This window comes from Megalops cyprinoides, chromosome 22 (genome assembly GCF_013368585.1).
Source record: "Megalops cyprinoides isolate fMegCyp1 chromosome 22, fMegCyp1.pri, whole genome shotgun sequence".
In the NCBI taxonomy this organism is placed as follows: Eukaryota; Metazoa; Chordata; class Actinopteri; order Elopiformes; family Megalopidae; genus Megalops; species Megalops cyprinoides.
Window position 1 is genome coordinate 8250968 of NC_050604.1, and position 13725 is coordinate 8264692.

General features: G+C 44.7%; 1 protein-coding gene across 1 annotated transcript in view; it reads left to right on the top strand.

Moving 5' to 3' along the window:
* Positions 1-13725, top strand: part of LOC118769819 (protein AF-9-like) — a 54437-nt gene that overhangs the window by 23566 nt on the left and 17146 nt on the right. Inside the window, exons 3-7 of the mRNA XM_036517150.1 lie at positions 4203-4285; positions 5017-5160; positions 6509-6547; positions 8219-8365; positions 12515-13123. Coding sequence (XP_036373043.1) covers positions 4203-4285; positions 5017-5160; positions 6509-6547; positions 8219-8365; positions 12515-13123 — 1022 coding nt within the window. The remainder of the gene's footprint in view (positions 1-4202; positions 4286-5016; positions 5161-6508; positions 6548-8218; positions 8366-12514; positions 13124-13725) is intronic.

A 13725-nucleotide genomic window follows, 5' to 3' on the forward strand; every position in this document is an offset into this window, starting at 1 on the left:
GGGTGTTAATTGCTGCGCTACATTGTTTCTATGCTCAAAGGAGAAGCGGCTCTATAGCCAGCATTTAACACACAGTGTGGTTAGTCAGGGTTGAGTCACGTATTGTCATGTCATGACTCTTTCCAAATGGAAGAGGAGCTCATCTTCAAGGAACAGAAGTGGGGGCCATCACTTTGTGTTTTCTCTAAAGCTACATGTGTGATCCCCTTCACGAATAGCCAATACCAGTAATCTAAAAAAAAGTCCAAAAACACAGAATCCACAAATCTCTGTCTGACAGCGAGTGTGTCACAAACTGTATAACGTTACAAAGATTTGAACCTTTCCTGTTATATACTGGATAAAGAGTTGCAAAGTATTTACAACTGATGCCTTTCTTTAACATTATACTAATGGTGATAGTATTCTGCAGCCTCAGAATGGCAGGAATGAAAATATGTGTAGAATAGCCATATGAAACACTGGATTATAGTGCTTGTGAAAGACAAATTTTTTCCTTATCAAAACTAGTGGGTTATACATACAGTACATTAGTCCCCAAATGCTCATTCCTTATCCCATTAGCCTTCAGCCAGTCTGTTCCCTGTACAGCTCCTCCACTGAAAGGGAGCTCGACACTGAAGCTTTATTTTGACCCACAATGTTAGGCCAGTCACTCTCACCTGCTCCTTTTATGGGAGTTATGGGGAGCGGTCTTAGCGAAAAGAAATGACACTCTTGTCAGCTCTGCAACACTTCACCATGCATTAGACCAGCCTCTGCTGGTTCTGTGATCTGAAAGTGTGCAAAGAGATGATTTTTCAAAGCAGGAGATTTCTTTTTCAAGTTTGTGTTTTTTTTTTTTGGAGAATACATGAAGACTCATATATCAAAAATATTTGTAATGACACATCACTGCATGAAAAAGCATTGCTTTTGAGTCCCCTCCTGATGGCAATGTTGGACAACAACTTACACTTTTAATATTTTAACATCTTAATATAAAATTAAATGAGCAAAAGAGACACCATCTTTTCCTGTAACAGGTTAAGCAAGCTAGGTGAAACAATTGAATCATGGCTGGCAAGTGCCTTAATTAAATGTCAACGAATTTTGGGAGGTGGAAAGTGAAAACCGTGCGAGGCGAGTGTTTTCGGATCTTGGAAAAGGGTGCATTTCCTCTGCAGACTGCTTCACAGTTTAATTTGGCGTCTTGTTCTGCCCCGCCGTAAACGGCCCCTGGAAAAAAAGCAAATGCGTTGTGACCGCAATTGTGCTCTGATTGGCATCTTGGCATGATCCGGAACAAGAGAGCCCTCAGAGCGCTGCTCGGTGAGAGGGGACGTACTCTTTCTGTATGTCATGGTTGGCTGAGGTCCCACTGCAGATCAGTGACATCATTTTGCTACACTATGGGATTCTCATGCACAGTGACCTTTTGAAACTCATCTAGACCAGAGCCAGGGTAACGTGGGCTCCAGGTCTGACCGAGCTCAAGTTTGTCTTTCCATGTCAGTTGTCAGTTTTTCCATGCTGTTTTGTCCAGGGTCACCCCAGCAAGCTTCTTTTCATTCCTGCTGAGCGCTTAAATAATTAAACTTGATTGAGCCCTTAATTGAACAGTGATCCATATTTTGACGTTTTGACCTGCTGTAAATCTGTGTGGGAATTAAAATTTGATTTTGAGGTGCGTTTGTGCTTGTAAAAAACAATAAATACAGAAAAATACGTTACTTAAACTTATTTTTGATCAAGTGGTGCTCTTAAATAAATAAGTTCAGATAAATTTAAATGAATTAGATTAGAGTAATTGGTTATTTAATTTATTGGCCTGTAACAATGCACTAAATAATTTTAAGCTATTAACACGTCTGTATTTATGATTTGTTTAGATCTGTTTCATGGTTACATGAGCTATGTATACAAACCAGTTTTGAAGTGCAGTTCTAGTGAGTTAGTTGTACCTCAGTTTGGAGATGGATACCACTCCTGTCAGATGCTCAGGATAAGAGACATACCCTCAAATCAGCACAGCCATTGGCCCTCGGACGTCACCAAGGGCGATGAAGATGGATGTGAAGCCTTGAGCTTGCCTGGGCAGCGATAAACGATCACTCGCCGCCCACCTGCAACCGCAGGTGTGAGGTGCTTTCTGCAAGAGCAACGACCCTCAGCCTAACAAACAGCGTCTTATCTGTGGCTATCTGTATCTGTGGCTCAGTCTTACTTCACTCAGTTTCAGGTAGCTGAAGCTTGACCTAGCAGCACAATTAATCTTGACCCACGATATTTTTGTGGCATCATGGGCCCAGGCCACTGTTACTCTGACAACAGGGTAACTCCCCTCCCTCCACTCACCCTCCCCCCGGGCCTGTTTTAGTGTTGGTGTCAGTCGTTTCATCTAAAGGAGAGGGGCTAAAGAGCTACTTTCTTGCCCTGGCTCGCTTGGGTGCTGGTGTTCACATGCTTGCAGGTGTGTTGAAAAAAGAAATTAGGCCTGTTCACTTTCCATGTCAAAGAGACCTCTTCTAATGTTCAGAGCTGCATTAATGTACCAAATATTTGTGATGAGGGATGTTTTTAAGAAGTCAAAATTTCTGGGAGAACAGACATATTGCTAAAGTGTCCCATCGGATGCTCCACTTACGAGAAAAGCAAGTCTTTTGTGCAAATTGCAAATTGTCTTCCCAGCATCCTGTGAGTTGGGATTCTGTGAATTCTGGAATGGTCTGTCCTTGCTACATTTAAGAACTGCTAGACACATTGGCTTATTTAGCAGAGATGACAAAAGATGAAGTTTAATTGCAAATAATTCTGGAGGCTTTAATTGTGCTTGCTGTTAGTTCCTTTTGTGCTTGTACCCTCTGTGGGTCACCCTGGATGAGAGAACTGGAAAACAAATATGTTATATATGGATTTAGTTTTAATGAGCATAACTGTCACATTTATGTAAAAATGAAGAACCTACAAATACAAAGCACCAGAGACACTGTGGATTTTGGAAATGTTCTTTTGTGGTTTGTCAGCAAGCAGACCCCTGAGGGTTCAAACCCGCCAGGTGAAACTGTTTAATCTTTTAATTGTAAGGTGTGTGTTTTTCTTCCAATTACACAGACAAATTAGAACAGATTTATGAAGCTCCGAACATTTCAGGAGTCACAGACGAACAGCAGGACCATCGGCATTATTCAGAGGGTTTTAACGAATGTTTCAAATGAAGCCCTTTACCCTTATTCATTAATTTCAAATGCTGTCTCCTTCCATAAATTGGTGCAGGAAATTGAGTTTTTGGATAACGATGTCCCCTGAGATGATGACTTCAGCATTTTCAGAAATGCCATCGCGGTACTCGTTAGCCGGAGAGAGGCTGTCAAACCTTGGATCTCCGTTAAGCACATTCTTCTGGCTTCATAAGAAACACGTTGCTAATTTTATTTAATTTTTTTTTTTATTCGAAGAGATTCAATGGTCATGATTTGAAATGTACATTTGTCTTTAACCCTGACAGGCACATTGCTGAAGGCTTAGCAGTGTAGTAATTAGGTATTGAGTTACAGGTGGGCCCTAGAGTTGTGCTTAGCTCTGTTGCTTGGTGCATTCGACAGCAGTGCCCCGTCAAGGATTCAAACTGGCAGCCCTCTGGCAATGAATCCAGTTCCCTTACTGCTGTTCCATACTTTCCGTGCCTAGCTCAATTTTACCCTATTTGCAAGCCAAAAGATTTCATGTTTCCATGGAGTTCCACAGTATTGCTAATTCTACTTTTATGTATTTACAATACTGTTCATCAGCAAAGGGGGATCCAGATAATATGGGATCAATTTTTCAAAACATAATAATGTTGTTTTGCATCACAATCACAGTCTGATAAATCCAGAGTAGCTGGCCAGGCAAACAGTGTACGTTAATTGGTCCTAATTGCTCGCCCAATCAGTTCAAGCAATTGGCTTGGTTGTTTAAACCTGGGTTTTGTACCATTTTGTAATTCATACGGTTTGGATATGTTGGGTTTTTCCTGAACTCACAATGCACAATGCACTATCTCTCTGCTAATTGGCCCAAATTCCCAATGTGACCTGTTCACAGCCAGTGATCGACGTTCAGCAGGAGTTGCGGCGCAAAGACAGAAGCCACACCCTCGATTGCTTAGAGGGGTCCTTTGGTCTACAGAATGACGCTGATGTCACTAATCCTCACGCCTCTCCCCCTCTTTTGTCTTGCAGTGTGCAAGGACCCGCCTTACAAAGTGGAGGAATCTGGGTACGCTGGCTTTATCTTGCCCATTGAGGTTTACTTCAAAAACAAGGTACTTAAACACAGCAGCAGCAAAGCCTTACATATGCTCCTCACGGCAATGCCGTGAGGGCGAGCAGGAGGATGAGGTATGTTCTGCATGTGCACAGCTCGCCAACCGCTGTTTGTATTATGTGTAATAAGTCATTGAGCTCATTAGAGCCAAGCATACTCAGTCATTCGAGGCTGTTTGGTAGTCCAAACGAGAGTCTTAAATAGGTGGTGACATACATTCGCTGGCTAGTGACTACCCACGCTGTGAATGTTGGACGGTTGTGCATAAATTCCTCTTTTTGTCGATAAGCTGATGCTAATGTTTTGGCACGAACGCTGTCCTCTTTCTGATTGGTCGAAATGTGTCAGAACATTGGTGTCAGCTCGAAAGAATTGGGCGTGACAGATAGTGCACCTTCCCTTTCTCCCCCTGAGGGTTCACCAGTTAGCCAGCACCTCATCAGCTTTGGATGTGCCACTTTCAGCTCTTTACCAAAGAAAAAAAAAAAACAAAAAGCATTTCCAAGCCCTCAGAAGAGCGAATCCATTATATAAAGTATATAAAACGTGGTATTTTTACACTTGTGACAAATAACGTCTCCTGAACTAAAACGGTGCTTTGTTCTGGCTTTCTTTGCCACGGCGCTTGGCAGGCGATGGAGTATCAATTCGGCCCGTTGCCGGTTTGTCAGATTTCGTTTGCGTGTCGCTTGGAATCTTGTTGCCAAGCAACCTGTGTGCTCCCGCCAGGAAGAGCCGAAGAAAGTGCGCTTCGACTATGACCTGTTCCTGCACCTGGATGGCCACCCCCCCGTCAATCACCTGCGCTGCGAGAAGCTCACCTTCAACAAGCCGACTGAGGAGTTCTGCAGGAAGCTGCTTAAGGCAGGAGGGGTGAGTGTAACGGCGGGGAGCCCCTTCTCCCTAAATCGACACCTGACGGCACTCAGCAATGCGCTGTGAGGTAGATTTAGGATCCTTGAAAGGCACTTTGCAGGCTATTCTCATTATTATTACTAGCGCTTGTTTTTTTTAATATTGTTTAAGCTTGGCTACTCTTGCTCAAGAAGTCTGCGTCTGTGTAAAGGGTTGTTGAACACAGTCAAACAGTAGTTGTAGAGGGGAGAGCTTCCTGTGGTCTTTTGCAGCATGCCGAGCCCAGAGTATAAATAGAACAACACCTTTTCGGTACAAGTGTCCTGTCAAACCACAGTTTAACGTTGTTGTTTTTGAAGATGGGAGAGCGATTACTTTTGCCGTCAAATCATAGGTGCATATGGGAGGGCAGCTGAAGGGAAGAGGGGCTGAATATTTGGCTCGGCCCAAGCGGGATAGTGGAGAACTTTTATGAAGGCAGTTTAGGGGCAGTAGGGGTGGCAGAGGGTGACTTCCTGTCCTCTCTGCGAACAATTAGCGGAACCCATACAAACAGGGATCCTGCGGAGAGGTTACAGGTAAGAAAACAGGCCTGCCCGGCGCATTGGTTCCAGCGAAGACGCTTCCACGCAATCCCAGCCACTCTCAGGCAGAGAGTTTTACAGAGTTACAGCCCTCATCTGCCAAGACACTAAGACTTTAGAGGGCAGCGTGATCTAGACCAAACCTGGCCATTCATCACTGGGGAAACGACAGCTGTCCTTGGCCAGGAGCCAGAAGACCTCACACTGCCGTTGTTTTTTTTTTTATGAATGGGTGCTACAGTAAGTGGTTTTTATTTACATTTTTTTCCCTCGTCAGCATTATCTGAACAGACCAAGTCGCTCACAAAGAATGTTAACCTCTGGCTGGCTCAATCAATTATAAGGCTAATAAATCACAAGCTTCCTATGTGTGGTATGGTAAGTCCTTGTGTACATTTCGTTAAATGTAAGGAATTGATTTTTATGGCCGCTTTTGCCTCTCTCACTTTAGAAGTAGCACAGATATTTTATGGCTTTTTAGATTATGCCGTGCAGAATTATGTACTTAAAGTGGAATGATGCCAGGTGGGCACGGCTAAGCATATCCGCTGTGCCCTGCTCTTCATAAATGAGCTTTGATCATTGGTAACATGTGTATGCCCAGCAGCCCAGGTTTTTTGAGAAGCTGGATAAAGTTTAGTTGTTTCTCCTAGTCGGAGAAAAAGCCCTTCACTTCATTCTCAAAACAGATACGGCCAGTAGAGCTGTCTGCATGCGTGCAAGGGGGAGGCTCAAGCATGTGTGTTTATATTCTAAGTTCTTTCCTTCTATGTCCTTGACAGCACAGAGACCCTCATAAAAGAAGTTCAGAAGACTCTAAAGTAAGGATTTGAACACGCTCGTAAAATGTTTATTTTAATTTGAGTTTATCTGGGAAGGGTTTTGGGGAGATTTCTGCTGCCGTCGGGCCATGTAAAGTGACTTCGGCTCGTCTTTGCAGGACCTTTTAAAGGTGAACTGTTGACAGATTTCCCAAGAACGCTGCAGTTATTGGCAGACCATTTTGTCCTGTTCGGGGCTGGCCTTACGAAACTTAGGACTTACGAAATAAGCAGAAAGATTTTATTGTTTTCCACGTTGAGTAAAAAGAAGGCCACGGTCACCTTGCCCTACCGAATGTCTCGGCCTTGAGTGGTGCCTCAAAATAAGCCTCTGACTCCACTTGTCTCAGCACACCTGAGCCACTTCAAAACAACAAACTGAGCTTGATGATCAGAACCTGAAGAGAGGCAGAAGGACTCATTTAGTCTTTTGGTTTGTTTCTGGTTCTGGTTTTGCCTCTCGGGGTTGAAACCACCCCTTACTCTTTCTGCCTGCTGGAGTTACACGTACACTGAGCAAATTTGCCATTTTGATGGGCCCATGGCAGCGGAGGGAGAGCAGTCCAAAATCAGAACGTTGGATTATCATATTGCAATAGATACGGTTTTGTGCTGAGTTCCTGTCACTGCCCTTTCACCCCTAATTACCCCATAATGAATGTCCTTGTGTGCCTGTAATTTTTCCAAGCACCTTTGAGGTGTGGTGTGCTCGTAAGGAGCAGGGCTTGTAACCCAAAGCTTGACGGTTTGATTGAGACGGGCCACTATTGTCTTACCCTCAGGCAAGGTGCTAAATCTGAACTGCCTCAGTTAATATCCAGCTGTACAAATGGGTAACATAAAAAGTGTTGGCTACATCACTTACTCTGCTATAACAGCATCTGCTAAGCAGAAATGTTATATTAATACGCTAATTAATAACCACAGAGTGAAATCATAAATGCAAGAGGATCACGAACAGGTGTTTTGCATCTCTAATGAGTTCAGTGTGGAAACATCTATTTGGCCTGTTGTAGCCTGCCACATCCAAATGGCACAGCTGCTAATAAGTAATAAATTACTCAATGAAGCAATTCAGTTACAAGCTGAAATAATTAAACCTTCAGCTGTGTTGTTTAGATTCTGGTTTGTTTTAATACAAACTAATTGATGTAATGGTGACTATACCAGTAAGGAAACAGGAAGCAGGTTGTGAGAGGCTTTTAAAAGAAACTCTGTTATCTGTTGTCTGACTTTCTCCGTAGGGATGAAATTGTTTCAGACATACCATATAGTGTACATATTATGTCTCCACACAAAATAATATTACAAACAACATAAACCTGCATGCTTATATACACATGCACATCGAAGCAGAGTCATTTCACAGGTTATAACAAGCAGCCCCCAGGCTGGTATGGCGTATCTACTCCTGAATGTGGCCAGTAAGAGTAAGACTTTAGTGACTCAGCGTGACTCACTGTGGGGGAAAAAATGGTTTTCATTATGAAGTGATTGAAAAATGTGCTGCCGATTCAGGCACTTTGGGGAACCATACATAAAAATACTTTTCTCATGCATAACCTGTAATATTGTGTAGTAACCTGAGTAGTTCTGAGTATTCCCTGCCTGTGCTGTCATGTGGTATCGGCAGCTGTAGCCCGGTGATTTAGTGTCTTTGCACGTCACCAGGTGATGGTCATGCAGGAGGCTGCCTCCTCCCTCTTCAGGCAGCACCTGAAGCTGCCCGCCCTCCACAGCGGCTCTGTCACCCTGACCCTCTCCGAAGCCAAGAAGAGCAAGCCCTCCCACGGGTCAAAGGTCACACGGGACGCCCAGGTACAGCCCCGAACCGTATTAACGCCTTAAGCCCTCTCACCCCCGTAAGAGGTCTCACTCCTTCAAAAGCCTCTGTGTAATCCCACGCATTTGGCAAGTTTAGATGTTGAGTGAAGTTTAACTTTTGAGTCTTTAAGCTGCTAAACCTTGAAGAATTATATATGTATTTTTTTCCGATCATTTAAAGGGCAGTCCTGGTCTTTATGCTGGCGCGCAAAATTGTTATTCTGTGTCACTAGGAGACGATTGTAAATGCAATACATAAATGTTTCAAATCGCTCCGTTAAAGTTTATTGAACGGCACACACATTGATGTGGCTCCATGGTTACAAAGCCATTATTTTCCATTTTAAATTTCTCCGGACCGGATGTAAGTCATGTCACAGTTTTAGAATCTGACCTTTCACATACCATAAGACCAATTTTCATGTTTCCTGAATAAAATGGACACTTTCAAAGTGCCAGTATAAACCAGCCCTGTGTATAAATTTTGTCATGAGGTGGATGTTCGCTGGTCTTTCTTAAGGATGAATGAAACTAAAATAGAGAGTGCACTCAGATTTTTTGGGAGCAGTTTTCTCATGGTTTCGCACTGTGGTGCCAGGATTGTACAGGTGTGAAACCAGATACGTTGGAATATGTTATTTTTCAAATCTGAAGTGGTATAATTACCCTGAGTGCCACCACAGTCATTTACAAGACTGACACTGTTAGACTGAGGTTATAAACTAACAGATTTTTTTTCTGCAGTCTGGCAGATGACTGGCTTAGCAGCTCTTCCCTCTGCTTGAACTGCATGAAACATCTGTCCACTTATCTTAGCGGCTTAGTGAAACGGCAATTGATGTTTGTTTGCCTCTGCTGAAAGAGGATATTTGGTGGGATTTTGAATCAAATGATCGGCTCGTCGTTGTAGACCCCCTCCCCACCCCCACCTCCCCGCCCTTGTCCAGGGCAATGTCATGTTTACATTGCACCCCCGCATTTATTCGGGTTGGAGAAATTGCCTGACAGGTTAAAGCGGGCTCGCGCAGGTCCTGATTGCTCGATGCATGCGGCTTGATTGCCGTGGACGCTGAGCCAGGGAAGTGTTTTCAGCTGGTGTTCCCCCCCCCAAAACGCACCGGAGTGAGACCCGGGCCTGTGACACGGCCGGATACGCTGCAACAAAAGCCGCTTTCTTACGAGGAAGAAGAGAACGACAGACAAATTAAACACAGGCTAAAGGTGTTTACAGCTTCGGCGGACCCCTTTAAAGGCCTCCGAGGGCCGATCTCTGATGAATGAACCAGCAGTTTGCCTTGTAATTATCATTTAACATGTGTACCTAAACTGGAACTAGAGATACATTCTGTGTTCTCTGGTGGAGTCCAGTAGGTGTTTGACAATGCTGGCCATTGAAAGGATTGTAGATACAAATGCGCACACACACATACACAAAGTGCACTGTGATTCAGTGGGCCTTTTCCACAAAGCTGATGGAAACGTAACATTTTTGACTGCTGACCACATCCAACAAGGTGCTTTCCCTGGGTTGTCTTGGTTTCCTCGCAGAGCCGCTTTAGGTGTGTTTTAAAGCATGGAAGTAATAGTGGTGTGAGTGTAGCGGGGATAGTTCTGTGGCTGTGCAGAACTCCCTGGCCTGGGCCTGAGATCTGACAGGAGTGAGGCAGAGGGAGGACCCGGCAAAGCTCCTGAGGGAAACCCCGGAACCTTTACGATGGCCTGTTCAGCAGAGAGGGGGGTCTGGTGGTGTCTGGGGGGGGTGGCCACGGTAATGAGAATTTCAGAGCGGCAGAACTCCTCACCCGGAGGCCTGTATGGGGCGTTGAGGTTGGATGCGTTTGTCATGTGGAGGGGAGATAATGCTCCGTGTCCCGGGACAGCGCGCCCTCGAGCCCACGAGTCGCATTGTGGCTGTGAGCGGCTCAGGGATAACGCCAACGCTTTACCTCACAGCGACTGCATGCGTGAGACGCTCAAATGGGCATGTGGGCCTGACACTTTTATTGTTTCCATTACATACAGCCAATACATAAAGTGTTTTTTCCGCCCTCTGCTTTGATCAGCTTCCATGAAATCAAGCTACCTTTGTTGTAACAAGTAAGCACATCCGTCCTGTTGGAGTAATTACTTACATTTTTCAGATTTATGACCTGGATTCAGTCAATATTTGTCCAAAACCTTGACTGACAATTAAATGTCACTGTCAGTTTTTTCATCACACACAGTTTGGCAAGTTCAAAAATTGTCAGAATTCATAAAAAAGGTGGTTCTAAATGATGCTTGTATTAAAATTCAGTAACAGCTGCATCGATTGTGAGTCAAGGTTGTAAAAATGCTGATTGAATCCAGATCGGTATCTCAAAGAATCTTTAAAGTAGTTGTTATCTGTAGGTTTCATTTAAGACTTTATATATTCAGATACACATGTACAGTTAGGATCTCTTAATATCCTAACAAAGCTATTTGTATTTGTGCTCTATTTTGTGTCTCAGTGCTTTGTTGGGAATGCACTTGTATGTTTCATTTTCAGGAATACATTCAGAAATGAAAATATTGTATTTGATTTTATTCTTTTTGGCACTGTAGGATTGGTTATGTACCAAAATGCCTATAGTCAAAAAGAATTCAAGATATGCATTTGAAGTTCCACCTGGATTGTAGCCTACAACACAGAAATGTGCGTTGCAGCTGATAATCTGCGATATTGATTTGATTTCTCAGAGCGATCCCTCGGGAAAACTAATAATCTCTTTGATTCAGTTTGGAAGGGCTGGAAGTTTGGCTCTTTTTTCTGTGAAAGAGAAAATGCTTTAAGCAGAGGTCATAGGTCAGGACCAGAGGACAAAATAAAGTTTTAAAGGTAGTTAAAGCCGGTCGTAACTCGGCCCGGCGTCTAGACTGCTTAACAGCTTTACTGCATTGATGAAATACTGACAGGGGCAAGTGGGCTTGAACTGGGGTGGAGGGGGGGGAAGGGGTGGGTGGCGAATGGGCCTGTTCAGTCGGAAGGGGTGGAATTCTCTCGTCTGTCTGGACGTCGCACATAGCAACGCATCAACTGCACGTGTGACCCACCCCCTCTTTGGAAGAAGTCGAGGTGTTTTCGTGCCTCAACCGGGCATGGTCGTTTTGAAGGGCCTTCTTCGGATGTTCTTCTTCGGAGTGGCAGAATGGATTCATCTTTCCCCTGAGCTTTCTTCCTCATGAGCAACATGCACATGTCTGATTTGCCCAAATGTGTCACATAGGACATCTAAACCAATCCTTGACAAGTGCGTGCTGCATGTGAGAAAATCAATGCACCTGTTCTTCGTGCAGATGTTTATAAGTGAACTATGTGTGTTAAATAACACAGGTAAGACTTGCCTGTAGTAAGTAATACCAAATCAGTCGGTCATGATATGATGTGAAGGAAACTTGGCTTCCGCTTCTGTCATCCCGGCTGGCTTTGCTTATTTAGCTGCTGTAGGCGTATTGATCTTAGGACCTTCACCAAAACGTGCGTGTAGGCAAATGAAGGAATCCTAACCTCAAAGCTGAGTTTTCCTCTCCCCCCACCCCCATCCCTCTTCAAAAGTATTGTGGTTTTTATCTCTCAGTTTCTCCCCGGCTCAGGTCGGCTTCCTGTGCCCTTAATTTCACACCTGAGGGGTCTGGATAAAGCTTTAGGTATGAGGGTAGGGCTCTCTATTCAGCAGCCATGAGAATCAATAAGAGGATGCTATTTTTGCTATGCCTGTCATGTGTTGTCAGTTACAGCCATGTGGGTAAAGTTCAGAAGCTTTGAATTAAATATTTATTTTTTCATTTTCATATCTATTAGATCTGATGTGAGATTGTTAGGTCTAGCCCCCAGTACATACTATTCAAGGCCTTTGTGTCTCAGCTTTTATCTGAATGCAGGAGGTTTATGTCAGTTCTTATGGAACACATAAAAAGAACTTTATGCACTCCTGTCTCCTGTTGTCATATTTCATCTGACATTGCTGTCCGAAGTGCTCATATGGCAATAAGGTACTAAACTGTGGAATGCAGACCTTTTATGAGAATAGAAGAAAGACCGAATGGACACAACCATTGACGGTTGGTGGTTGTGTATAAGCTGCTGACAAGTTTGTCCTGCTGATTCTTCCTTCTCTTCAGGACGGGTCCAGAAGCGCTCTCACCACCAGCACCACCAGCAGCAGTGGCAACAGCAGCAGTAGCTCCTTGAAGCCCCACAAGCTCGCGAAAGAGCACAGGGACCGAGCGCTCAAAGACTCGGGAGAACCCAAAAGTGCCTTCAAAGTCCTGACCAGGGAACTCTGCAAACCCCCCAAAGATTCATCGAGGAAACCCAAAGAGAACCAGCCGGTCCGGGACGACAGGCCCAAGACGGGCTTCAAGGAGCCTAAGGGCGTGTCCAAGGAGCACAGGCCGGAGACGGGCCTCTCTCACGGGATGGGTGCGGGAGGCCCGCAGCACAACGGCAAGGCTTCCAGCAGAAGGCCGGCCGACACCCCGGACCACGCGACCAAAAGGAGGAAGAGGGACCTCTCTGAAACAGCCCCTAGGCCTACGTCAAACTCGCCGCCACGGTGGCAGCACCCTGACAGGCGGCTTCCCAAGGAGGGCTGCCAGGTCCAGCCTGCCAAGCGGAAGACAGACACCGAGCCGGCGGAGAGGGTGAAGCCCACCCAGCTGCCTCCCTTCCAGGACCTGGTGGACCCTGACGACTCTGATACGGACGACAATGTGTCCGCCAAGTATGAGGTGAGCAGGGGTCCAAGGGTTCCTCACGTTTTTCACACGCTTTGCCAATCAGCATTTTGAGCTTCATGAATGAAAGTACTTAAGCTTTGTCCAGTGTTAACTTTGCTGCTTCAGGTCTTGTCTTCAGCTATGATGCATCAAGTGAGGTTTTATCAACGTAACTTATAATAAGCATGAGCTTACACAATAGCGGTGCTTGTCGATGACCTCAGATTGACAAATCTAAGAGCAGAACATATTTCTATTTACCTAATGCGGTTCAACCTCAGTTCTTTTTGAAAGCTTGAGAGTGGGAGTGTCTAATAGCAAATGGGCAAAAAGTTTGATTCTCAGAACATTTCATTGTCTGAAAAAAATCACATTTCAAAAATCAAAATACAGGAAGAGAAATGGCATCGCTGACATCGTCCTCAGGCTATTAGCATATCGATCCCAAAAGGCTGGTGGGCGGACATCTCCAGCTTTCAGTTTTTTTATGTGCATTCATTTATGTGACTGCTCGTCTAGCGCACACAAAGGCCGCTGACATCATGTGTCCGCCGCTCAGACCCTGAAGTGCTTCCTGTAATTGCGGTCTCAGTCTAGCTGAAAGCTATTGTGGA